Raw genomic sequence first — 27,420 nt, 5'->3', positions numbered from 1 at the left:
TCGGGTTAAATATCCACTTTTGACAGTATCTCCGGGGACATATTTCCATATGGCGCCGGATACTAAGAGCGCCTATAGGCAAGGAACGAGCGAGACGCCACCGCGACCCCCCCCCCCCCCCGAGCCGTCCCACTATACGGCTCTGCCCCCCCCCCCCCCTGAAGCCCGCCCTCCATTGACTCTTACACTGTTTTATAATTAACCTCGACAAAATGGCGTTGTTCGGTAAGTCAAGCGAGCATAAGGGGTGTTCTGCGTTATTTTTCTCAATAAATAAGTGCCATGTTCATATTGCTGAGTTCCCCCACAGAATACTTACGAGTTCCATAGTAGAGGGCACGGTATATTGTTTTGTTTATCGCACCCCGTTAAATACAACGGGGCAAATTCCCCTCTTGCTTGGCCAACACAAAACGGCGTCAACACAATCTCATTTTTTTGTGCCCTCTGAAGTTATTTCTCGTGATTCATTTAAATCATAATTCTGATTAACCATACGCATAAGTCTTTGTAGTTTGTTGGGCTGTAGGAAAATATGGAAAAGTTTCCGTATGGCGCCACCACTTTTTCATTCGAAATAAAATAATATAGTATCTAATTTACCTGATTGATATATCCCTTTTTGTAAAAATGAGTGAAAAAGTGGTGGCGCCATACGGAAAGTTATCCGAAAATATTTTTATTTTATTTTTTTCTCTTACCAATTCTGTAACGTTCCTTTGACAAATTTGTACAAACTGAAACTTATTTCACAGCTGGACAGGTGTGTATCAACATGCTGAAGATGGGCCGCCTTGGGTTGCTCCCTATGCGGCATTTACCTGCAGCTTCAACATGTACGAGAACCCTACACGAACAGACGTTAACCACAATGGCACAGTCCAACCAAGTCACACCCAACACGAACCTAAGGTACACCTCCAGGCCTGTATGCGCATTTGGGAAAGGGCAAGGGCACCAAGGCATTTTCTCCTTGCTTAATGGCACCCTATGAGGAAATTTTATACTTCTACTGGAGCATTTCACGAGCACCAAGGCAATGACCAGGCAGGGGGAACGGACCATGGTCAAACGAAGTTGTGTGCTTTCAGATGCTTGATTTAGAGACCTCAAATTCTAAATCTGAGGTCTCTAAATCAAATTCGTGGAAAATTACTTCTTTCTCTAAAACTACGTCCCTTCTGAGGGAGCTGTTTCTCACAATGTTTTATACCATCAACCTCTCCCCATTATTCGTAATCAACAAAGGTTTTATGCTAATAATTATTTTATAATTACCAATAGTGTCCACTGCCTTTTACCAACAACTTAGCGAATACAAAAGGTGTCAAGTGCCCTAAAGTGTTCAAATAACGGTGGTTGTTTATTTCAAAAGAATGTAGGGGCAGAGTGAAAGGTTTCGAAAAAAGTTGCGAGGGAAGGGTCAGGGGATACATTTGCTGCAATGATGAGATCGCAGGGGCACTGATTGGAGAGATATGAAGCTCCACACGCTATTATGTGCACTGTAGGCAAACTGGCTGCATGTGGCGGCTGGTTGTCTACTCCGTAATAGTCAGATATCTGCATTGATCTGAGTGGCAACTGGAAAACCAAAGAAACTTTCAAAGGCCAACTGAAAGTTGCCTGGTCTAAACAGTATCGTCTGCTTATAATAAGGAGAAAAATTTCTAGTTTGTATTAATTTTGTTAACTATTGGTGCAACTAATTTGATTTTACCAACAGCTTGGTGCCATATCGGCAGAAGAGCTCGGCCCCAGTCCCAGTTGCTGCCCCTAAGGACAGTAAAGCTGAGTTTGTCGTTGCCAGAATGGATGACCTTATTAACTGGGCAAGACGGGTATGTACTATCTCTCGCTAAAATAGCTTCTCAACTTTACCTTCCCAAATCCTTCTAGATGCTCTTTGCTGAAATGGAGGATCCAGAAGGATGGAGTGCTTTAAGGCTAGATGCTGCTGCAGTCTTTGGAATGGCATGTGCACTGTAGTCAAAAGTAATGATAAATACAAATTCCAGCTTCACACAAAAGGTTTCAGGCCATGTTTGCTGCCCTCCAGCCTCGATTTGGTTACATTTATTTGAATCATTCATAATAGTGAGTTCATTCGTATCAATGAGATCATTCGTAGCAATGTGATCATTCAGATCAATGAGAACATTCAGATTAATTAGACAAGTAGGACAAATTTATCATTATGGGTGTTTTCCTTATTTGACATTCTCCAGAGTTCCCTATGGCCGATGTTGTTTGGGTTAGCCTGCTGCGCTGTAGAGATGATGCACATGGCGGCACCACGCTACGACATGGATCGCTTCGGCGTGGTGTTTCGTGCGAGTCCCCGCCAGGCTGATGTCATGATTGTTGCCGGGACGCTGACAAACAAGATGGCGCCTGCTCTGAGGAAGGTTTATGATCAGATGCCGGAGCCAAGATGGGTGATTTCAATGGGAAGGTGAATCAGACAATGATTATCAAAGAACTATTCTTGGTCTATAAGTTAAAGCCCTTTTCACACTTGATCTCTTATCCCCGTGGAATACAGCCCAGGGGAGGCCCCGGAAGTTTTTTTTATCCTGCACGGTTACCCCAGTGCACTTTCACACTGGTTCCCTATTCCACAGGAATTAAATATTTGTATCTCAAAAGATCGCTCTATAAAGGTGACTTTATGGAAATTTCAGTGGTGTCCATTTGAGTGTTGCTCTCAATATGGCCAGAGATGCTGTTGGTACCCACCGTTAAATCTTATAATAGACCATATGAAGTATGCCATACTTCATATGGTCTATAAGATTCAGAATAACCCCTTTGTTGCTTTGTAAGTGGCCATATTGTAGGGCTGGCGGTCAATGAAGCACGCTGCGTTTGATTTTATGGCACACTTTACGTACAGGCACACGCTCACACACGCCATGTTGTGGTCAGGTATTTTAATGGTAATATGGTCTACTTAATGGAGATGGATTGGACATTCTTGGAGAAAATACCTTTCCAGTGTTTAGCTGCTTCCCTGATAATAATATCCTGTATTCAAATTCAACTTTCACACGTCACTTTTTTCGTATAGTTCTTGATAAGTTTGCCTTTGAAAGCATCATTTCATTGATAATTTATTCCAACCAATAACCCAACCACTAGAAATGTTCCAGGAAATAATAAAAACTTATGTAGGTTTTGTGGTAACCATGTTCATTTCTAAACAAAAATGTTTTATTTTTTGACAGCTGTGCAAATGGAGGAGGTTACTATCATTATTCGTACGCTGTGGTCAGAGGATGCGATAGGATTGTTCCTGTGGATATATATGTGCCAGGTATAAAACTTAAAAAAAATTTGCAGCAAGGGTATTTTTTCTTTCATTATTCTCTTGCAACTTTGATGACTAATTGGGTCAATATTTTCACAGCTTTGCTATTTTATGCATATGTTGGGATAAATCAAGTGAAAATACTGGTCTTTGACAATTACCAAAGCTCAGGTGTCCAGTGCCTTAAACGCTACAAAATTAAATATACAGATTTATTCGTTGTAAAAAAAAAAAAAAACCAAGGACTAATTTGATGGGTCTGCTTCCCACATAATTCTGTGCTTACGAAGCCCTGTAAAGCTGGGCCCAATTTCATGGCTCTGCTTACCGTAAGCACAGAATCAGCGCTTATGGAAGCTTATGGAGTTCTGTGTGCTTATGGCAAGCGTATTTCACGGGATAGCGGCGAACTTCGGCTTCTGCGCGTGCGTACTTCATGTAACTAGGCATTCTACGCTCACAAGGCTAGCACAGAAATTCGGCGCTTGCACGGTAAGCGGGGAATCGTGATCGTAAGCGCAGAATTCAGTGGTAAGCAGAGCCGTGAAATTGGGCCCAGGTAATGAAGATTACATAAGCACAGAATTCCGCAGTAAGCATAGCCATAAATCAGGCCCCAAATCAGGGATAGCAGAATGCTCATTTGATATTTAGTAGACAGTTGTGATGGGAGGGTTCAAGGGATGCATTTGCTGCAATGATGAGATCGCAGGGGCACCGATTGGAGAGATATGAAGCTCCACACGCTATTATGTGCACTGTAGGCAAACTGGCTGCATGTGGTGGCTGGACGTCTACTCCATAATAGCCAGATATCTGCTTTGTTCTGAGTAGCAAATGGACTCCTTGACCAGGGACTCATTGATTTGCAAAAACTATTTGATTAAAGAGAGACATTGCGTTGATGATTTGTTGTGTATATTTGTTCATTAATTTTGGATGGACCTCCATGCCTGGTACATGTTTTCCTCCATCCTATTATCTAGAGGAATATTTTTCTTGTTTCATAAATTGTTTTCCTTGTATCCCCTTACCAAGAGTGGCTTTAAGCCTTGTATGGGCGAACTAGCATCCCCCCCCCCCAAAAAAAAAGAATATAAGGTACGAGTAGTGAATTAATTTTTCCTAATATTATGTATTTTTTTTTATTCAGGATGTCCACCCACTGCCGAGGCACTTCTCTATGGCGTTCTTCAGCTACAGAAGAAGATCAGGCGAGCTCAGAACATCACAATGTGGTACCGCAGATAAGCTACAAATGTCATCGAGCAGACATCTTGGTCATGATTCTTCTGTTTTTTTAGTAATAAATATTGGAGTTGATTTCTTAAAGCGCTTAGATTTGTCATGAGATGAGTTGTCATAGTCAGACCTCTTGCATTGGCCACATCATAAATGAGTTGTGCACAAATGAAAGGCCATCATTATCCGAGTCCTGCTTAGCACAAGCACAATTCCATAAGCTATTTTGAGATATGGTGGAAACAACACTATAACACTGAAGGGTTTGGGTACATCTGTCTGTTTACAACATACATAGTTATATTATAAGAATTAGAGGGCGCACTGGTGATGCTGCTTGCATAAATGCGACGGGACCGCACGGAGACACGCACGCTGTTTTGTACACACGCGTTGAAAATGAAGTACACAGAGTTTGTGTTTATTGAACGCTACACGATGCCGTTTTGTCAACTTACGAAATGGCCGCACAAATACACGCTGTGTAATGCTGTTGGCAACTTAGAAAATGGCCGCATGCGCGCACGATGGGCCGCGTACATAGGCCAGTGCGCCCCTTTAGTTCTTATATATAACTCTATGGTATACAACCAATCCACACAGGGCACTCCTACAGTGGCAACCATACCTCAAAAAGGCTAATTGTTTCTCATTAAAGATGGTGGTCAGTAGAGCAATTTAAATCGATACACAGTTAAAGATAGATCTTAGCTCTTTGTGAAATCAGCCCCTTGTAGAGACAGGACCAGACTATTTTCAATCAAGCTTCAGTTTGAACACTTGGTGCCCCTTTAACCACACTTCGGCTATTGCTCTTGCTTGGCCCCGGCTATGGCTACAAGAATTGCTTTGCAAATCATGTGCTTTCAGTATGCGATTTGAAAGGTGGACGAAGCCTAAGCCAATGGCCAAACCAAAGCCGTGGTTTAAAAAGAGCCTCGAGTTGTAAAACATAGATGTCTGCAAAGCTATTTATTGTAGGAAAACACATGGGTCAAGCAGTAGTAAATCCTTCAAATTGTGGCAAACACAACCGACCATTAAATTATAATTGTCGGTTTTTATAGAGCTTTATACACCAAGTCTCAAAGCACTTCCACATTATAAGTAAACTTTGTTTTAGAGAGATGTTTTGTTCGAGAAATATATTTGCAGGTCTGTTACTTTCGGGGTCTTGGAATGTGTTTAACTTTACTTGTGAAAGATTTTCACAGAAATTGTTAATGCTTTTGTTGAACACAATTCATCATTGTCTGTTAAGGCCATTGGGTAATAAAATATACCTTCCACAGTGTAACCCATCATTGAAAGGTTTTACTGTTGGTTATGGAAAGAGTGAAACTTGCATTTTTGTCAAGTTTTGCGGTGTGTTTTGTAAATAGATTTAATTTCTGAACTGTAAAATAAGTGCAAATTTAACATTTGTGGGGGGGGGGAGGTGTTTGCATGAAAACTATATAATTTGTTTGATTTCACTTAATTCGGGATTAAGTATTCTTTATGTCTTGTTTCCACGAGTCCAGCATGCTACAGAAAATGGCATGAATTTTGTTCTGAAATACATCCCTCATCACCATTTCATTGGCCAAGTTTCATACATTTTTTTAAGTGAAAATAAGCAGGCTACCAGTAAAAGGGAGTACAATTGGCATGAATTTTGGCTGGTAACCTTAGTCTGGTAAGCAAAATTATGTTGCGCTTAGCTACTTTTAATGCTGTATGAAATTGGGCCTTGGTCTTATTACATGTACTTTCAAAAGGAAGGATACATTTCAGAGCTTGTTCATTAGATCATTTACTAAGTAATTCTTGCAATAACTACATTTTTACTGAATAAACTGTGTGATATGTTGAGTATTAAAGGAACACGTTGCCTTGGATCGGACGAGTTGGTCAAAACAAAAGCGTTTGTAACCGTTTTGTATATAATGCATATGGTTGGAAAGATGTTTTAAAAGTAGAATACAATGATCCACACAAGTTTGCCTCGAAATTGCGTGGTTTTCCTTCTACTGTGAGAACTAACACGGTCGGCCATTTATGGGAGTCAAAATTTTGACCCCCATAAATGGCCGACGTGTTAGTCGACGAGGTAAAAGGAAAACCACGCAATTTCGAGGCATGTTTGTGTGGATTATTGTATTCTACTTTTACAACATCTTTCTACCCATATGCATTTTATAAAAAACTGTTACAAACGCTTTTCAAAGACCAACTCGACCGATTCAAGGCAACGTGTTCCTTTAAAGAGACAAAACATTAACAGATTGAACAATTTGTGTACCGGTATTGTGTTTGTTTGCCAAGGGTCAACAGTAAGTCTAGTTAACATATTTTTAGCATTATGTATTTCAATGTGATACATCACTTTGTGAAAACACAAATTCGTGTGATTTTCAACCCATACATCAGTTCATGGCGCAACCGATAAATATTACCGCTGAAGAAATAGTTCTACACTTCGATCTTATTTTATAACTACACACAAAAAAGACACAGAAATAAACTATCCAAGAACACAATTACTTCTCACTTTAAGGCATCCCCAGCCTAGTTTTATTTAACTTTTTTTCCTCCCATCATCATCATCATCATCATCATTAATTACACAAGGTCCCACACTAAAACACCCTCTGCCCTTCCCATGGTCTCTGCCAGTGGTCTATGGACGATCTATTTGAGAGGGATGAATCTTGAGGAGTGGGTAGCACCGATACCGGGGCGACCGTGCTTGACTGGCTTGTAGGTGATACTAAACTCGCCCAGGTAGTGGCCAATCATGTCGGGCTGTGAGAGGGAGAAAAACAAAAATTCGCGAAATAATTGATTGAAATAGTGTTTTTTAGAATCAAAATCGATAAAAACAGCTTGAAGGCTGACACAAGGTAATTTATATAGCGCCATAACAAAGAGATCAAAGCACTTCACAGAAAAAGACAAGAAGACAAAGACTGGGGTTACAAGAACCAAAATGTTTTAAGATGTTTCTCGACTGGTGATAGAACGTCGAGTAAATATCATCAATATGACGATTTTTTTTCAAAACCAACATCGATACTGCAACGATGTCTTCAATATTGTATCGTCATACCTTCCAGGCTTAGTGTAGACTGAGTAAACACTCAGCGAAACTGAGTTTTGAGCCCGGTTGTTTCACAACAAAATAAACCACAGATCATCTTACCTTGACCTCAACCTGGTTGAAGGTCTTTCCTTGGTAAACACCAACGATGCTGCCGACCATCTCGGGAACAATGATCATGTTCCTCAAGTGAGTCTTGACCACCTCGGGCTTCTCCATGGGGGGAGCCTCCTTCTTGGCCTTGCGCAGCTTCTTGATCAAAGCCATGGGCTTGCGTTTCAGGCCGCGGTTGAACTTACGGCGTGGACGGCAGCACAGAAGTTCCATCAGCTGCTCACTATGCAATGGGGCGAGAAAAAAAAAAAAGTGTGTAAACTTAAAGCTAAATTGATGATATGACCCTTAACCAGTCTTTTAAAAACTCTGAGAATGCTATTGGTTTGCAAATAACAGATTCTTATATAGCGCATTTCACAATAATCGTATCAATGCGTTTTAAATTAGTGCCCTGGTCATAGTCATAGGGCCAATAACATCCCTTTAATGTTTCTCAGCTCCATTGGGAGTATACTGCCCTGAGCTGCCTGCAAGGCGCTTGTGGCTTTTTCATACACAATATCAACCTCTACCCTTGCATGTACCCATTTATACCCCTCGGTGAAGAGAAGCAATTTTAGTAACGTATCTTGCTCAAGAACACAACTTTGAAGTAATTCTTCAGGCTTCAACAACAAGGAACCTTGGTGTTGTCTTTGACCAATCAATGCGCATGTCAAACCAGGTTTATTCTTTATCCTGTGCCGTCAATGTTCCCCCCAAAAATTAATAAAAAAGTAAAAGTTCTACTGATACTGATCACATTGCAAGACTAAAATGTCATGTTTTTTCGTGTTTTGTCATTTCAAATGCAGTTTGTAATTTTTTTGAGCCAGAATTACGAGCAATAACAATCTCAAACGTGTTTTCCCACGTAACTTGCGCCTCTTGCCATCTTGTGAAGTTTTCTTCGTGAAATGTGCCCTGGCGTTTTTATTGAACGAACTATAGTACGGTGTAGAAGGCGTACCGTCTATACAGGCTGACAGCAGTGCTGGTACCGTGCACATGTACACGATGTATGTATGTACATGAGGTGTACACCATTGCGCGCTGTGGTAGACCCTAGAGTGCACTACAAGTCTAGTCGTGAGGTTTTCGCGGGGATTTCACGCATTCCATGTACACACAAACAGTATCGCCACACAACAACAGTACAAGGGCTGTGTAAAGTCTAGTGTGCGAGTTCGCGTGTCCCGGATGTAGGCGTGTAAACACGTTCGCTTCGTCCACACGTGTGACAGCGCGCTCTGTGTAAATTTTTAGATGGCCTCGCAACCTACGGTAAGCTGGACGACTTTTTTGGAAAACGGGAAAAGATTGGAAGATGATATAAAAGTATCTCGTACAGCTTCAGTTAGTGCTGATAATGAAACTGTACCTGAGACTATCGAGACAGTTACTCCACCTTCAAAGTTCAAGTTCAACTTCATCGCGGCGGGATTACAACAAGCAAACAGCAGAAACTATTTCAAAAACAGTCTGTCCACAAAAAATGCATCAGAATTATTTTGTATTAACACATTTACAAAAAAAAAATGTAACAATTGTCATTATACTTAAAAATTGTGATTCTTGAATCTTACATAATGTGCATTTGGCACGATTGGAATGTTAATATTTAGCCCTGAAAACTATCCTTACAACAAAGTACGTGCGCACTGCTCGCAATTCCTGACCAAGTTTAAAATCAGCTACGCCCACCACTAAAAATGTCCTAGCTACAACACTGGCAAGTACCCTGTTTCGCGGTTTACTCAGGCTTGCGAGATACAGTGATGAAGTTCACTTATGAGGCATCCTTGGTTTCACTATCAGCAATATACATGTATGACAACAATACTAAAATTTAAGAAGCTTCAGAATTAACTGTTGTCTGTACAACAGATAGGGGGGTGTAACTGAAAGTAACATGCATCTAACAAAACATTACGCAAATTCAATTTGACAAAAGAAAATCTGAACTCAACAACTATATTTAATGAACACTCTTTTATAACTTGTCACAATTTAACTACATGTATACAAGTGAAAGCAGAGATAAAATGATCGGCACGCAGTAAGCTTATAGTACAAAGTAGGTCAACTGATAGACAACGGTCATGCAAGGGATTTAATGAAATCTGTTAACATCCAACACAGTTCCAGACAGTTCTAATGATGTTATATTTTAATGATGTTAGTTAATAATATTGTTCCCTCAGTTTGTGTTTGCTATTAGGATTCGGCAGATCAAAAAAAAACTACCAAGGGAAGTTTTTTTGAAATGCATTAAAATTTACATTTCAAACTCCACAATTTCTCCCCGATTCTAAAATCTGTAGTCGAGAACTGTAAATCATCCTTTTTCGTGTTTTATTTACAAGGTTTTTTTGTGTGAATTATTGGTCCTATATACTAAAACCCTTGTTATAAAGAGCACTGTTATATAGAGTTATTCTTCTTATAAAGTGTTCATATTCTGAAGTCCCGAATCCCATGGAACTTTGTGTTTCTTTGGCTTGCAGTCCTCTCAAAACAACGTTCCTACTTTCAAGAGACAATTTTGCCAGTCCCAGCGATCTTGCCAACAAGAGCCGACTGTGTCCCTGCATGCTGCAATTTTCACTCCAAGTTATCATGGAGGAAGGTGAGGTGGTCGACATGGCTGGGTTTCAGGCAAGCCCGCTTTGAACTAACAATATCTCCAGCAGTGCTGAACAGCCTCTCAGTCGGCACGCTCGTGACAGGGATGCAGAGATATTCCCGGGCTGCCCTTGCCAGTAATTTGAACCTGTGTTCATTCATCTTCCACCATTTTAACGGGTCCTCTTCAAGGGTTAGCGATGGCTCTCTGATGTACCGCAACACCTCGTCCTTAGCCATAGCCTCCGGGTTCATCTGTGTCACTGTGCTGCTGTACATGTCACCGAATAAAGACGTGATTCTAGATGTCTTTGATGGGGGTTCCGAGACATCATCATCCCCCTGCTGGTCTGGGGAGTCAAAGGGCAATGCTTCTGCCATCTTCGTTAAGGTTAGTGACACCAACTCGTGCACCCCTTCAACAATGCTGCGATCTTCAACAAATGGCATCGTCTTGAGCCGGGGGTCAAGGAAGCTGCAAAGATGTAGTCTTTCCTCCACGTACCGATCCTTGTAGACCTCGCCCAGTTTTTCAGCCATTGCCCGCTTCACAAAACCTAATGCCCATGTGTCAGCCTCATTCTTCAAGAGATTTTTCTCTAGGCAATATAGACAGGGAAACAACCCAGAAATGGTGACATCTGATCCACTCAAGAATTCAATCATATCTTTCATCGGCTTTAGAAGAGTGACAAGTTGCTCGACAGTTTTGAGTTCCACAGAGGATGGCATGAGTTCATGATGCTCGAGTTCAAGGAGCACGGCACATATGGCCTGCTGTTGCTCTACAAAGCGGGTGAGCATATTCAGGGTTGAATTCCATCTCGTCTCGACAGCTTGGATAAGCTCGTTCTGAGGCAGATCAAGCATCTTCTGCTTTTTAGTTAGTAGCAGGCTGGCCTTGGAACTCTTGCGTACCATATCCACCAACTTCGAGCATCTGGTCAATGTGGTATACACCTGGTTGGTTTCGAGTCCAGCTTTTACTACAGAATTAAGGAAATGCCCAAAGCAAGGAAGATGTCCCCATCCAAGATCATTGACAGCTTTTACCATACTGGGCGTTTTGTCTGTTGTAACCGTCGACAAGCGGGATTCTGTCAGGTTCCATTCTTTGAGGATGCTCTTCAGGCTTGAAGCAATCTGGTCAGCACTGTGGGGAGGGGGGCACTCCATGTTTCTGATGGTGTAGGTTTTTAAATCCCAGTCATCATCTATAGCATGGAAAGTGATGCCAAGAAACTTTGTCATGTTCCGAGCCATCCACAAATCTGTCGTCATTGCATACGCCTTGGCAGACTCTGTGAATGGGCGGACGGTGGTGGAACGCAGCTCCTTGTACATATCTGGAATGATTGTTGTAGAGAATGTTTTCCGAGATGGCAAGACGTACCGACTGTCAAATGTCTTAAGCATTTGTACAAAGCCCGACTCCATGACAGTGTATATTGGCTTCATATCCCGTGCCAAGTGGTAAGCCACTGCCTTGGTAAGCTCTTTAGCTTGGGTGCTGCCTGCCTCATATTGATCTTCTTCAATGACAAAACTCTGTCAAAGATAAAAAAAATCAATGGAATTAAAAAAGAAAAAAAGGAAATTATCAACAGTAATGTAATACTTATTAATTATTCCTTTTAATTTAATAGCCCATGTCACAACCGAAGGTAATCATTAATCAAAATGGAAATTATCATGCAAATGTAGTATAACACCAAAAACCTGCGAATTTGGTGACGTAATAGTCGTACGCGTTGTTTTTTCCTCTTCAGAAATTTTGGGAAATTAACAAAAACCTAATTCAACCATAAAAATATATATACATGAAGTATGGTTAATGCCTGGATTATATTGATCCTAGTCATCCTGAATCTCTTTAGCTTATAACCAAAAAGATTTTTACATTTGACCTGTGGGGGGGGGGGGTTCTAAAAAAGGACTGCCAGGGGATCCAAAGACCAGTTCACAACCAAGTTGGGAGTTGGTATGCCAACTTTGGCCCAGTCTTTCTTGAATTATCGAACACTGCTGGCATACACACCCACACACACAGACTTAATAAAATAATACTCACATCTGTTTTAGACTGACTTGATGGTGGTTTCCTTTCTCTCAACTTTGATGGACCAGCGCCAACATCTGAGCAGGGCGTTGATGGAGCATTGGAAACAGTGCCTTGGACCTCAGAGTATTCACCAGGATGTCTTGTTTTAAGATGACATCTTAAGTTGGTTGTATTACCACTATATGGAAGCAGTATCTCACACAAAGCACACACAACTTTGGATTGGTCAAGAATTGTTGACTCGTCATCTGGGTCTGTTTTGAACCCGAAGAAGTTCCAGACGTCACTCTTTGGTTTTTTCTTCGGCAGTAATTGCTTACTCCTCAGGAGCTCCAAAGCATCCATGTTCACCGACACCTCAGACAAATCTGACTGGAAAAAAAACCCAAAATTGTTTTGGGAAATTAACAAAACCCGAACACCTCAGACAAATCTGACTGAAAAAAAACCCACAATTGTTTTGGGAAATTAACAAAACCCGAACTCGAAAAAATAAAACCATAAACACGTACGGCGTATTAACAAACACATCTTGATTCATCCAACAGTTCTTTAGTTTAAGCCACAAAGACATTTACATTTGACCTAGGGGGAGGGGGTGGGCCTAGAAACAACAGGCTGCCAGGAATCCAAATACAAGTCTTTAACCAAGTTTGGAATTGAAATGCCAGGTCCGGCCAAGTCTTGGAGTTATTTGACAATGTTTGCATGCACGCACACACGGACTTAATATTTAAATACTCACATCTGTTTTAGACCGACTTGATGGCAATTTCCTTTTCCTCATCTTTGATGGATGCGCGCCAACATCTGGGCGAGAGGGCGTGGATTGAGCAATAGAAGAAGTGTCTTTGATGCTACGGTAATCGCCAGGGTGTCTCGACTGAAGATGGCCTTTTAAGTCGGTTGTACTACCGCTAAATGGAACCAGTTTCTCACATAATGCACACATAACTTTGGAGTGGTTCAGAATTTTTGACTCATCGTCTGGGTCTGTTTTGAACCAGAAGAAGTTCCTGATGTCACTTTTTTCATCTTTGTCAGGCAGTAAACGCTTACTCCTCAAGAACTCCAAAGCATCCATCTCTACCGACACCTCAGGCAAATCGGACTGAAAAAATAAAGATTTTTTGGGAGGGAAGTTCAAACAAATGAAATTCAAAACATAAAAAATATATATAAACAAAAACAAGTATGATGAAAAACTGATAATTAAACACGACCTCAGCTTCTGGTTACTTGCAAAAAATTTAGAATTTGTGCCCACCTCCGGTCAAGAAACTTATGCAAATGCTTGTTTTGGTCTCGCAGGCTGAAAATATTATTGTTTGGACTAGAGATGGCAAGCTTCTTCTTTAAACTGCATCACGCGTTAACCTAAGAGTAGACCCTGTCGACCGTTGCGTGTCCATGTATAAACCCGATTTTAGCAGTTTCACATTCATGTGTAGATTTGGAATAAGGGGTTCAAAAAAAAAATCCTTATCCCAGAGTTTAACCTTTGTTTACACATGATATTGACGAATTACATTTGTATTCGATTTAAAAACTTATACAAATTTATACCAGCTGTAAGAAGTGTTTTTGTTGTTCAGATTTGTCCTTAAAAATAATTTCATGAAAAATAAAATTCTTCATTCGAGATGCTTTTATGTTCCGATACGCGCGAGACATGCACAATCTATAGTCAAGTTCACAAACCATGTTTGGAATTGATATGCTGAGTGGACGAATCGTTCTTGAGTTATCGGACAACGCTTGGATTCACACACACACACAGACTTACTGTTAAAATACTCACATCTGTTTTAGACCGACTTGATGGTGTTTCCCTTTTTCCCATCTTTGATGGACCAGCGCCAACATCTGAGCAGGGCGTTGATGGAGCATTAGAAGAAGCGTCTTGGACCTCACGGTAATCACTAGGATGTCTCGCCTGAAGATGACATCTTAAGTTGGTTGTATTACCGCTAAATGGAAGCAGTGTCTCACACAAAGCACACATAACTTTGGAGTGGTCCAGAACTTTCGTCTCGTCTTCTGGGTCTGTTTTGAACCCAAAGAATTTCCAGACATCACTCTTTGACTTTTTCTTTAGCAGTAAATGCTTACTCCTCATGAGCTCAAAAGCATCCACCTTTACCGACACCTCAGATAAATCTGACTGGAAAAACAAAAGTGGTTGTCTTGGTAAATTAACAAAAACAATTTTTCAAAAGATACAATATAAATATGTTAACAAGTATGGTGTATTATCAAACACAAGTGCCTGGACGACATTAATTTGGTCATCCTACATTTCTTTAGTTTCAGTCACATTGAGCTTTACATTTGACCTAGGGGTCTGTAAACAAAAGGCTGCCAGGGGATCCCAAGACAAGTCTTTAACCAAGTTTGGTATTGATGCCAGGTCAGACCAAGTCTTTGAGTTATCAGGCAATGCTTGCATGCACACACACACACACACACAGACTTATAATGAAAATACTCACATCTGTTTTCAACTGACTTGATGGTGTTTTCTTTGTTTTCAACCTGGATGGGCAAGCGTCAACATCCAAGTTGGAGTGCGTAGATGGAGCATTGGAAGGAGTGTCTTGGACCTTCAGGAAATCACCAGGATGTCTCACCCTAAGATGGTTTCTTAACATGGTTGTACTGACACCATTATAACTAAGTTGTCTCTCACACAAAGCACATATAACTTTGGAGTGGTCCAGAATTTCCGACTCGTCATCTGGATCCGCTTTGAACCCAAAGAAGTTCCAGACGTCACTCTTTGCACCTTTCCTCTGCAACAATTGCTTACTCCTCAGGAGCTCTGATACTGGAAAAGCATCCAACTTTACCGAAACCTCACACAAATCTGACTAAATAAATGTAGATTTTGAGTTGAAAATTACTGAAAAACAAATTCAAAACTGGTAAAAATGTGGTGTATAAACAAACATAAGTGCCTGGATGAAATTGATCTTTAATCAATCACAACAACTTTTCTTTGGTTTTAGTCACAATCTGTGTGTCATTTCATGAAGGGGCCTTACAAACCAGTAGGATGCCAGGGATCCAAAGACCAGTTCTAAAACATTTGATATACCAAGTCTTTCTTGAGTTGTCGGACAGTGCTTGCCTGCACACACACACACACACGGAATTAATATAAAAATACTCACATCTGTTTTAGACTGACTTGATAGTGGTTTCCTTTCTCTCAACTTTGATGGACCAGCGCCAGCATCTGAGCAGGGCGTTGATGGAGCATTGGAAACAGTGCCTTGGACCTCAGAGTATTCACCAGGATGTCTTGTTTTAAGATGACATCTTAAGTTGGTTGTATTACCACTATATGGAAGCAGTATCTCACACAAAGCACACACAACTTTGGATTGGTCAAGAATTGTTGACTCGTCATCTGGGTCTGTTTTGAACCCGAAGAAGTTCCAGACGTCACTCTTCGGCTTTTTCTTCGACAGTAAATGCTTACTCCTTAGGAGCTCTGATACTGGAAAAGCATCCATCTTTACTGACACCTCAGACAAATCTGACTGAATAAATGTAAATTTTGTTTTGAAAAACTAATAAAAACTACCTCAAAACATGTTAAGATATGTATTAACAAGTATGATGTCTTAACAAACAAAAGTGACTGGGTCAAAGTGATCTCTCAAATATACAATCAGACAACTTTTCTTTAGATTTAACCGCAATGACCGTGTTATTTCGGGGCCATGCAAACCTATAGGCTGACCGGGGATACCAAGACCAGTTCACAAACCAAGTTTGGAGTTGATATGCCAAATCCGTCCAAGTCTTTCATGAGTTATCGGACACACACACACACACAGACTTAATACAAAATACTCACTTCCGTTTTAGACCGACTTGATGGTGTTTTCCTTTTTCTCAGCTTTGATGGACCAGTGCCATGTCTGGTCTGAAGATGACATCTTAAGTTGGTTGTATTACCGCTAAATGGAAGCAGTGTCTCACACAAAGCACCCATAACTTTGGAGTGGTCCAGAATTTTTGACTCGTCATCTGGGTCCGTTTTGAACCCAAAGAAGTTCCAGACGTCACTCTTTGCATCTTTCTTCGGCATTAATTGCTTACTCAACAGGAGCTCCAAAGCATCCATCTTTACCAACACCTCAGACAAATCTGACTGAATAAATTAAGATTTTGTTTTTAACAATTAAAGAAAACTACAGATATTGGTTTTTCTAACTAATCAGTTGCTGGCAGTGAATGCACTTCATGTAGTCCACTATATACATTAACTGACAAACCTGTAGAAATTTGAGATCGATCGGCCATCAGGGTCACAAGAAAATAGTGAAAAAACGATTACACATTTTGGATGACAATGATGAACAAAAATATATATGGATAAAACGCTCACTGACCGATAAACTCAAAACGCAACATTAAATTATTTATTTTTCATCAAATATGACATTTCAGGCAGAAATATTTCTACTATCATTATTAGACCGTGTAATTTTGATGTAAGTCTGTCACCTTCACGATTTTGTTTTGTTACCAATTATGTAACTTCCTTTAACACAAACCAAATTCAAAATATAAAAAATAAATATACAAACAACTAAGGTGTATTGACAAACACAAATGCCTGGATGATCCTGAATAATCAAGCTGACAATCATCATACATTTCTTTAGTTTTAGCCACAATGACCTTTACATTTGATCTAGGGTCATTCAAAACAATAGGCTGCCAGGGGATCTCAAGACAAGTTTACAAACCCAGTTGGAGTTAATATGCCGAGTCTGGCCAAATCTTTCTTGAATGACCAGACAATGCTTGCCTACACACACACACACACACAGACACAGACTTAATATAAAAATACTCACATTTGTTTCAAACTGATTAGATGGTGTTTCCCTTTTTCTCAATCTGGATGGACGAGCGCCAACATCTGACCGGGAGGGTGTGGATTGAGCATTGGAAGAAGTTTCTTCGACCTTGCGGTAATCACCAGGATGACTCGCACGAAGATGACATCTTAAGCTGGTTGTACTACCGTTATATGTAAGCAGCGTCTCACACAAAGCACACATAACCTCGGAGTGGTTCAAAATTTTTGACTCGTCGTCTGGGTCCATTTTGAACCCAAAGAAGTTCCAGACGTCACTCCTTGCATCTTCCTTCGGCAGTAAACGCTTACTCCTCAGGAGCTCAAGAGGAGTCTTTTCCACATTCCTATATCCCAAATGACAATCAAAGTTCCCAAATCACCAGACTGCATGATCTCCGGGCAAGCAATCACTGTCTAAGCTATCATCGTTCTTTGCTCGTCTAAGTTATCAAACCTCAACACTCCACAATGAAGAGGACCGGCCCCTTTCTTTTCCCCACAGTAATCTAGGCCATCGTCGAAAAGCCAAACGATGCTTTTCGCACTAGTTCTGATGTGATGAAAGCGACCACCATCAGAGGAGAATATGGACTGACAATCCCAAATCCTACCCTTTTCTTGTTAACACCTCATTGATTTGACGGTCAAGGTAATCCAACAGTATTTTGGCTTGAAAAAGCCTCCAAACTTCTCTAAGCTCTGTGCTCAAAGCCCCTAAAAAGTTATTAAGAACGAGTTGTTTAACAGTCCAGTCTCCGATAAGCTTAGTCTCCCGACTTTCAACCTTCTTACACCAACTCGCAAAATTCTGTCGCTTTCAAAAGTGTATGGGTAAGCATGCATGCCCTTTGCAAAGTTCCATTACAAATTTTTAATTTTCATCATAGAAGTGCCCCTTATCAGAGGTAAATTACTGTGCCTCTTCAGAAACAAAATTTAAGGCCTGAATACATGTACACGATGCTCCCTGACCAAGCTATAAGACCATTTACTATACGATGAGAAACAAAGAAAGCAGGTAGCAATAAATGCACTAAAACTTTGGGGGATACTCTTCAAATTTATGCAAATATTTTATACTATCTTAACTTTTATTTCCTTTTTAATTTTGTTTCTAGCAAAGAAAAAAAAATGTGATTGTGATGATCACTGATGAGTTGGTGAAGTATAGTTAATAATAGATACGTAAAAAAAAAACACAGCAAGCAGGCATTTGGCAAGCCAAAGTGGGCCGAGAAAGAAAGAACACAACACCTTTTCATAATAGAGATTTTATTATAAATTAAGTGTCAAATGTTAGTGAACATGTACATGTGTGATGTACAAACAATACTGAGCTACACTGTACACATGTGTAACACATGTACGGCACCTCTAATTTAGCTGCAACACGTTGACAATGTGTTCGTACTACACAACAATTCAAGACCAATCAAAAGCCATACATAATATAACTTGTGAATACAGATGAGCCTGCGAAAAAAAAGGTCGCCCGAGTACAGAGTCCACCCCTTTCAAGCTACGTTCCGTGGACTGTGTGCTATGGTGTGATGGCGATCACACAGTGAAAGACATGTGTGTCATCTTGCGCTGTTGTGTACACTTACAGCGCGATCACACAGTGAAAGACATGTGTGTCATCTTGCGCTGTTGTGTACACTTACAGCAAAGTGTGTGTTGATTTATCAGCCGTGAATGACAAATCAGTGTAAAGGGGCAACTATTCACAAATTTGAAGTAGTTGGGGTGACCCGACTGCTCGCGTAGTTGTCACGCGGCGCTCACAGCTAGTCATTGTAGTCAACAGTCAAAATTTATAAACTTGTCCCACTAGTCTTCCATAAATTACTGAGTTGCATAGGAGTAATGCATGGTTTTGGGGTTTTGGTTTTTTGGGTTTTTTTTTTGTTTAACCTGCCGTATCTCGCCACCATTTTTTTACTCACTTTTTACACCACTTTTTTTTATACAAAAAGGGATATCTCATTGAGGTAAATTAGATAATATATCATTTCATATCGAATGGAAAAATTGGGGGGGGGGAGGGGAGGGAGTAGTCCTTGGAAGCAAATTTGTAAACTTACTTGGACATGTCCAGAAGCTGCTCCAAGTCCACACCTCTGTAGGTGTACTTCCTGAAGGTACGCTTCTTCTTAACCTCTCCTGATGCAGCGTCAGCCTAAAAACATGACAAATGAGTCAATCTCCATCATCAAAATTCACTTAACATCTCTATCCCTTAAAGGCAGTGGACAATATTGGTAATCACTCAAAATAACTATTAGCAAAAATGTTTTTAAAAATGGGGAGCTGTTGTTAGTATAAAACATTGTGAGAAAAGGCTCCCTCTGAAGTGATGTAGTCTTCGAGAAAGAAGTAATTTTCCACAAATTTGATTTCGAGACTTAAAATTAAGAATTTGTGGTCTTGAAATCAAACATCTGAAAGCACACAACTTCGTATGACAAGGGTGTTTTTTCTTCCATTATTAACTCGCAACTTCGACTACCAATTGAGCTCAAATTTTCACAGGTTTGTTATTTTATGTACATGTTGAGATACACCAAGTGAGAAGTTTTAGCAATAGTGTTCAGTGTCTTTAATGGTTGACTATAGACATGCAGTGTATGGCACCTCCTTTGATTAAATCAGTCTGGAACCATCTCAATTGTAGCAATCATTTCATTAAGATCAAAGGTAGCCCTCCACCCTTCAGACAGAGCGTTGCGAGGACAGAGGGTTATGATCATGTCAACTACAACTGATTGATCATGTTGAGTTGTTGTCCCATTTGTTAATGGAGCTAACAAAACCTTGTTATTCAATGTGACAACTAGCAAGTTGTTTAAATTAAGATCATAAGGATAGGCCCTAATTTTTATTTTAAAATAAAATTTTATTTTCAAATAAATAAAAATAAAAAGTTCACTCTTGAAAAACACTTGATTTTCACCCGAAACGTGTGTCTAAAAAAAACAAATCTGGCAGTCCAGCTATTTTTTGTTGTTTCAGTCTTCTTGGCTTCGATCTCCAAAATATAAGTCCAAGTTTTAATTTAAGATGCAGATCTTTATTTACACTACACTTACAGAAGATAAATCCTAGACAAGAGGGCACAACACTGTGTTTACAACAGTTCCGACCGTGGCAAAAGGGTACTGAGCGAGTGGACTGGGCCCTAAATGCATGGGGCTAGGCCTGGATTAACTAAAATTAAAAACTGAACATTCACAACCAATAACCAAGCCTAACTCAACTGTGTGGTGCATGGTGGTCAACTCGCATTGAATGACCAAAAAACAAAAATAAGTTATTTCACAATTCTCTTTTTACTAACGTCAGTAGACATATTTGACGAGGAATTATGTTGGCAGCGCCGATACATAAAAATTAAAAAACATCATCGTGACTTAAAAAATGTCCACCACCATGTACACAGTACATTACATCGAACACAATAACGCAAAACGTTAGAAATGAACGTTCGTGACCAAGATTCAACGTAAAATATCGTTCTTCTTTAACAATACGAATTAAAAATAGTTATCAGATCATACAGATCAACAATTGTTGGTAAAATTGTGATACATTTTAAATTGAGATGGTAAACAAGACATTGAGATTTAAAGAGATTTTAAGAGTCACTTTTTCCTACCATTTTGGATTATGAACAGTGTAAAGCGAAAGGACAATTTGAAGGGCGCCCTCTCGAAACCTAAACGTGACTTCGGGTTTTGAGGCCTTTGGCCCTTTTCGAAACCACGGTTTCGGCTTTGGATTTGGCTTCAGGCTCCGTCCTCTCGTCTTACTCCCTGAGCGTGTATGCAAAGCACGTGTCAAAACAGCCGTGGGGCCAAGCTTAGCTAGCCTTAGCCAAATCCAAAGCCAAATCCAGTCGTTTCGAATAGAGATGAGAGAGGAGCGAGCGCCGCGCGCCATCATCCCTCCTCAAAAACAAGAGCAGAGAGGCACATGGGATGGTCACAACTATTTTTCAGATTTCAGGTTTAAATTCAAAGAAGATTGCCCGATTGTGCAATAATTAAGTCAAGAGAGTTATATAAAATAAGTGTATACTTATTTCATTTGTTACAAAAGTGTAATAATTGAATCATGATGTATATTTGTGTGTGGTATGTTTTTTTCCGCCTATTTTTAATACAGCATTACCTGTCAAAAACATTACATTGGGGAAAAAATTATGAATTGTGGGGTATAAAGCAAAATAAGTATACTTTCTTTAGGTTAAAATTATTTATTGTTACAAGATTCTGAAACACTGACTAGCAGACGACCATCAATGATCCCACAGATAACAAACGCACGACATTACCGTTAACTCTGAACAGCGACCTCTATTGATAATCGATAACCAGTTAGAATGCGGATTGATATCACTTTTAGAATTAAACATTAAATCTACTGTTTTAAATTGTTTTCTCCTTCAAATGTTCTCAAGGATGAATAGATTTACAGAAATATTTATACATGTTGTTTTTTGTCTTCAATTTAAATGCAAATATTTAGCTGAATCGTTGAAGTTGGCTTTTGATGTTGGGCGTGTTTTGTGTGTGTGATGCGCCCCGTTGATTTCCAATGCAACTGTGTTGTATGCATAATCAATACGGACGGACGGAACGTCTGCTAAATTGTGTCGTGTGTTTTGTGCATGCATTTTTCGCACTGAACACATCACACAAAAACACAGTCACAAGACACAAGCAGTATGGAGGACTAACGTTGCGACAGTGGATAAACATAGCGTTGACAAAACATGTTTCACTAGTGAGTTCCTGAGTTTTATACAGAGCAACGGACAGACGACATAACTTAGCAGTAAAGTTTGAACGTAAGTCCCGTAAAAACGTGATTTTATGTGGTAAATTTTAGTTGGGAAAGCAATGTTTTGTTAACCCGGAAGGGTTGAAAACGTGACTTGGTTGGTCATGTTCGTTGGTTGGGCCGCTCCGCCTCCATTTGGTTTTTATTAAGGGTTGGCCCCCACTTGGTCTTGGAGAAGGACCCTATAAATACAAATAATGGTCGTCTGTGTGATGTTTACACCTGGTTTATAAACTGCAGTTTTTCGTTTTAGTGGAGGATATATTTTTCAAGCTTGCTGTGTGTAAATTCAGCCACAATTTTGTGGCAATGGACATGGACATGATTGATATATAAATGTAGATGAATGAAAGCTGTGTATTGTTTGCATTCCCACCATCAGTGACCATGAAGTGTAGTCGACACTACATCATGACGCAATTTTTATTTAGGCCTACTAGCTACTATTACTACTTCAACTTTTATTTGGTCTATAAATAGGATAGTCTGTGAGTGTGATGTACAAATTGTTAAGTATTTGGTGAAAATATGGGGATGTAAATAATAATGTTCCCATAGATTATAGTGGACTTGAAGTGTAACTGGAGTGTAAGTAATGTTTACTGGTGGTGTTCCAGTGTATTTCATTTTTGTGCTGAGTTTGTTTGATAATTAATTTCGTGGCTTGTTGGCTCACCCCTACACAAGTACAGTACCTTCCTCCAAATTCACACCAACTGTAAAGGTCATGACATTTTGATTATCATGACACCTGAACTAGAGATTCAAACTGTATGAGTGTTTGTTTTCTTGACATTTCTCGCTTAAAGTTTGTGCCACTTCGGCCGGATGTCCACAAGGTATAGGAATGTAAACATCCCAGTATTGGCGACATATTGCTATCAACAAATTGATAAATTGCTCATACATCAATATCGCGTATCAAGAATAGCAAGCGCAGCTCGGTCTTGTATTTTGTAAAGTACGGAAGAAATGTTTTGTTTGACAAAAAAAAACATGTTTTAATAGATGTTAAATTTGCATCAGGGATAAAGAATATTAATTTTTGGTTTTTTACCCATATACACCGATATATGTAGCACTGTATACTCAGTACTTTCCCGAGTCATGTTGTTTTCAATATATTTTATTGTACAAGTTTGATGAATGTCCTTATAAATGTAGTCTACAGTACAGTGTACATGGTCATATTATGCCTAGCTGAATCATAGAGTTATATAAAAGAACTAGAGGGCGCACTGGCCTATATACGCGACCTGAGCATGCGCGCAGGCGGCCATTTTCTAAGTTGACAAAACTGGCATCGCACAGCGTGTGTTTGTGCAGCCATTTTGTAAGTTGACAAAACAGCATCACGTAGCATTCAATAAACAAAAACTCCAACGTGTGTTTCATATATTCAATGCGCATACAGAATGGCGCGCGCTTGTGACTGTGTCTCCTTGTGATCCCGTCGCGTTTGTGCAAGAAGCATAACTAGTGCGCCCTCTAGTTCTTTTATATAAAACTCTATATGAGCTGAATTTACACTCTGCAGCTACCCTGGGATTTTAAGATTTGCAGGGCTAGTGGTGCGGCTTTATTCAAAATACTACTACTAGCCCAGTTTTTGAGGCTGGTATTTTGATAGCTAAGAATCTCATTGCACGTTTTATCTTATATTATATCAGATTCCAGGAGATCCCCCTGCTGCTGGAGGCATTTTTTTCCCACTGCTGCGTGTCCTCAGCTTTTAAATGTTAAACGGTATAAATTGAGGATAATTTCAAATGTAAAACTACGTGCACGTTTAAGTGGGGAAGGAATTAATCACGGTTGTGGTGATATGTAAAAAGAAATGAAATTTAATTAAGATCAGAATGTCGGCCTGAGGACATGTTTTTTGCAGACGTGTGAACATCTATGGTATACATGTGTAGTTTTAAACCTCAGTTTGAACAGTAAAAACTTGTTATTAGTGCATACTATAGTGCATCAGATAAAATACACTTTAGATTTATGTTTAAACATTCAACTATCATTATTTCAATTTGGGAGTGAGTCTTCTTTCTAAGCCCTTCCCCCCAAAAAAACTAAAACTAAAATAATATTAAATCATTACATAAAAAGAGGTGCCTTTTCTTTACAAGACTTTCCTTGCCAACAAGAATGAAAAATTAGGCTTGGTCGTGGCTTCCATGTAAACATTTAAAGCAGGAGAAAAATCATCAATTGTAGCCTTAAGCCATTCATCAAGCAAGCCAATGTATTGAATCATGATGGGATGGTGATGATTGAAAGCTTTTTTAATCAATTAAACCAACAAAGGTGGATTTAATTCACGTGTTCTGGTGCAGTTGAATGTATTTTGACCATAGTGGCTGCAGTTAAACACTAAAGTAACAATACATGTGGAGAAGTGTAGTGTCAACACAGACAGATGTTTGAATGGGGGACAAAGACTTAGAAATAATACTGATTGGCCCTTAAATGGTGCACCTGTATGCTTTCCTACAACAAACATAGATATTAGCATTTTATTTGATGTGGCAGTGAGTTGACTTGGCATGTGGTCATGATGGATCTCTCCAACTTTCGAAACAATATTTTCTAGTTCTGTCTATTCCCTTGATCGCACAGGCATGGACTTTACAAGCTTTAAAATCACCTGGGCATAAAAAATGCATGGCCTTTCTTCTGAACAAAACAGTTTCAGAAGTTTGAGGCATTCTTTAAAAATAGCTTTAACAAATTACTTTACTGTACAAACTCTTAACTGTACAAACTCTTTAAGTTTTTACAAACTGGTACATGTACAATTTTTTCGTAAAAATACAAGTGTAGTATGGTGATTTAAAAGCGTTGAGCAATTGTAACACGTCTGTATAGGGTTCACTGTTCAGAACTATTAACAATGTCTAACTAGTACCTGTAAACTGATCAGTTACACAGTATGGTGAGACCTTTATCATTGGTAGACCATTGGTACACGTACCAATGTAGATAGCCATCAAAATTATGAAATTAATTTCTACAGTCACTGAACTAACCTCGTTGTTGGAGGCCAACTAGCTATGCATGAAAGGTTGATATTGTACACAGGTGATAGTTTCTCAGTATTGTATGTAAACAGTACCTGCTTATATGATTGATAATAATGTATCCCTCACATTTTCTATCCTACCATTGGGATGTCCATGGGAACAATTTTTCCAAGGCCCACCATCTACCACGTGTGTTTAGTGACTGACCTGTGTGTCATCAGTGGTGTTTGGGGGAAAATTATCTACAAATGCTAGCAGGTGTTTTGTCATTGTGACGTGTGGCCCTGAACTTTTCATGTGTGTTTTTTTTGTTTCAAGGATTTGATGATGATAAATAACCTGTTTGTCAATAGTACCAAGAATATCTAATTTATAAAAAAAATAATAGTAAATAAACACACATTCGACTCATTGCGCTTGATCGCATCACAATTGTTTTGCTTTATGTTTTGACCATACACTGAAGAGAGTCCCTTCAGGAGTAAGCCTTTAAGATTCTTTGCTGGGCTGTCTTTGTATGAAATTGACACCTGGAAGCTGCCATCAAAATCACTTCACTCAAAAATTCAATTACAATTTATGTGTATGTCTTGGAATCAAAATACATCAGTCACACTGTGTAATGAATACATCGGGAGCTGCGTATGTGAACAATTCTGTTGAAGACGAGACTTGCGTTTATGATTAAAACAACATAAACAAAAGCTAGTAAGCTTTATGTGTTTTGCATTTATGTAAACTTTTTCACACACCCTCACAAGGTTAAAAATACTGCAAATTTGTGAGTGGAGCGAAACATGTACTTCCACCTGATTCTACAATGTATCTCAATTTGTTAGCGCACTGTACTACCATTTTCATCCTAGCCCTAAAGAATGTATCAAAGTCACCAACCAGACATTTTTGGCTGTGGTGCGCTGGGGTTAACTTTGCTGAGTTTCATGAAAGTCAGCAAAGCCATGAGGATAGATTCTAAAAGATTGAGGGAAGAAAATGTATTTCACACACTGTAACTTGGGTTCAATCTGTTTCTGCTCTATGATCACACTATCACATTCATGTCGTTGTTATTGCACACCATTGAGTACATTTAATGATCGGGTTTCACTTTTTATTCATGAGATGATGATGTACACATGTAGGCTTGGAATCACGTAGGCATGGCCTCTTTTGCATCTTGTACTGGCCTGCTTGTACATGTAGCACGGTGCTCCTTCAAAATTTATTTGTAGACCTGGAAATTTTCCAACAGAAGTGTCTTATTGAAATATAATTTTTTTTTGATGATCAAAAATGAAATTCCCAGGCTGATAAATTTCCGGAGCACAAAGGAAGCCTTATGACTTACAATTCTGAGCCTAGTCATTCATCAACCCATCTTGTTTCCCTCCTTCCTGACCCGACCAGACCTACTTCCTTTCTTCCCGTCTGTTATACATTTCAATATTCTTTTATTCTGGAGTTTGTAGCCAGAGGAAGTGGGGAAAGCTCTTGAACACTTGCTGGTGTGTAATGCATTTAAAAGGTTTAAGTTGTGTTACAGTCGGTGAACTATACCATCTAGCCTGTGAAAAGTTTACAAAAGACCCATAGAGCTTGGACTGATGCATAGAAGCAATCCATACGGTTGTCCTTGCATAGTTTTTGCCTTGGTTTTCCAACTGTCCAGTACAAATACACACTTTCCTCACTCACTGAAACATTGAACAATTGCCTTTCCCCATTCAAGAATGAAGTATCTGGCCTCAGCTTTGCAGATCAACCTGGCACTTGTTGGCCCCAGTGGTATTTCATTTATCATCCGTTTAATTGCAAATGGCCACCAATGGTTCATAAATCATGCACGATTTTTCGATGAACAAGTTACATCTAGACGTACCTTATAAATCTAACACTTCAATTGCAAAAATGTGCAGGTACTTTTGTTGTATAAAAGGGGCCCATTAGCTTGCATGCATGATATACAACACATAATTTCTTGACAAAGGTGGTGTTATAATTTTCCTTTCTAGTGTGCAAACACACAGCAGCATAATTGGTTGTTTAAAATTATTACAAGTTGTAAGTTTTGTTTATTTAATCTTATCTTTACTGCACCTACACATGTATGAATTGTTCAAGGCACACCTTGATTTGAGTACTTACACGATCGTCAATAATGTTTGACTTTATTGAAAATAAAAGATGGATGACATTTACTTTAGGTCACTTTTAAATCACCACTCAAGCATTAAGTTATTGCCAGACGTGTTCATACGC

At 39.5% G+C, this 27,420-nt stretch overlaps 4 protein-coding genes across 7 annotated transcripts in view; 2 read left to right on the top strand and 2 right to left on the bottom strand.

Annotated features, from left to right (window-relative positions):
• The first annotated feature begins 188 nt into the window (after positions 1–188).
• LOC139942153 (NADH-quinone oxidoreductase subunit B-like) lies at positions 189–5,849 on the top strand. The gene is made up of 6 exons (XM_071938884.1): positions 189–225; positions 756–912; positions 1,727–1,841; positions 2,229–2,455; positions 3,228–3,316; positions 4,464–5,849. The coding sequence occupies exons 1-6, from the start codon at positions 213–215 to the stop codon at positions 4,559–4,561; spliced, it is 699 nt and encodes a 232-aa protein (XP_071794985.1). The 5' UTR covers positions 189–212; the 3' UTR covers positions 4,562–5,849.
• Positions 5,850–7,074: 1,225 nt separating this feature from the next.
• LOC139941584 (small ribosomal subunit protein uS19-like) lies at positions 7,075–21,050 on the bottom strand. Its single transcript, XM_071938152.1, has 4 exons — positions 20,952–21,050; positions 19,381–19,475; positions 7,737–7,971; positions 7,075–7,339 (listed from the first exon to the last, which is right to left on the bottom strand). The coding sequence occupies exons 1-4, from the start codon at positions 20,952–20,954 to the stop codon at positions 7,226–7,228; spliced, it is 447 nt and encodes a 148-aa protein (XP_071794253.1). The 5' UTR covers positions 20,955–21,050; the 3' UTR covers positions 7,075–7,225.
• On the bottom strand, positions 7,980–18,321 carry LOC139941583 (E3 SUMO-protein ligase ZBED1-like). 2 transcript variants are annotated; one of them, XM_071938150.1, is made up of 8 exons: positions 17,292–18,321; positions 16,283–16,579; positions 15,591–15,962; positions 14,910–15,287; positions 14,219–14,581; positions 13,163–13,528; positions 12,427–12,789; positions 7,980–11,903 (listed from the first exon to the last, which is right to left on the bottom strand). In XM_071938150.1, the coding sequence occupies exons 1-8, from the start codon at positions 17,541–17,543 to the stop codon at positions 10,335–10,337; spliced, it is 3,960 nt and encodes a 1,319-aa protein (XP_071794251.1). In that variant the 5' UTR covers positions 17,544–18,321; the 3' UTR covers positions 7,980–10,334. The 2 variants fall into 2 exon arrangements, with proteins under 2 accessions (XP_071794251.1, XP_071794252.1); XM_071938151.1 differs by lacking the exon at positions 17,292–18,321 and having other exon boundaries at positions 15,591–15,958; positions 16,283–16,397.
• An 856-nt stretch (positions 21,051–21,906) lies between the features above and the next one.
• LOC139941367 (C-myc promoter-binding protein-like) overlaps positions 21,907–27,420 on the top strand; it is a 66,978-nt gene continuing 61,464 nt past the window's right edge. For all 3 annotated transcript variants that reach the window (XM_071937827.1, XM_071937826.1, XM_071937825.1), the window contains exon 1: positions 21,907–22,145. The gene's annotated coding sequence lies outside the window, so the exon portion shown is untranslated. The remainder of the gene's footprint in view (positions 22,146–27,420) is intronic.

Source organism: Asterias amurensis, chromosome 9, assembly GCF_032118995.1.
Source record: "Asterias amurensis chromosome 9, ASM3211899v1".
Lineage (NCBI taxonomy): Eukaryota > Metazoa > Echinodermata > Asteroidea > Forcipulatida > Asteriidae > Asterias > Asterias amurensis.
This window is presented reverse-complemented; position numbering and strand designations above follow the sequence as displayed.

Excerpts from the sequence above, each read along its gene's own strand:
- LOC139942153 (XM_071938884.1), top strand. Across the intron at positions 913-1,726 it reads ACACCCAACACGAACCTAAG|CTTGGTGCCATATCGGCAGA; the intron begins GTACACCTCCAG and ends TTTTACCAACAG. Across the intron at positions 1,842-2,228 it reads TTATTAACTGGGCAAGACGG|AGTTCCCTATGGCCGATGTT; the intron begins GTATGTACTATC and ends GACATTCTCCAG.
- LOC139941583 (XM_071938150.1), bottom strand. The coding sequence starts at position 17,543 with ATGGACCCAGACGACGAGTCAAAAATTTTGAACCACTCCGAGGTTATG. Across the intron at positions 15,288-15,590 it reads CAAGTCAGTCTAAAACAGAT|TCAGATTTGTGTGAGGTTTC; the intron begins GTGAGTATTTTT and ends ACATTTATTTAG. Across the intron at positions 11,904-12,426 it reads CAAGTCAGTCTAAAACAGAT|AGTTTTGTCATTGAAGAAGA; the intron begins GTGAGTATTATT and ends TATCTTTGACAG.
- LOC139941584 (XM_071938152.1), bottom strand. Across the intron at positions 7,972-19,380 it reads CAGCTTCTGGACATGTCCAA|TGAGCAGCTGATGGAACTTC; the intron begins GTAAGTTTACAA and ends CCCATTGCATAG. Across the intron at positions 7,340-7,736 it reads TCAACCAGGTTGAGGTCAAG|CCCGACATGATTGGCCACTA; the intron begins GTAAGATGATCT and ends TCCCTCTCACAG.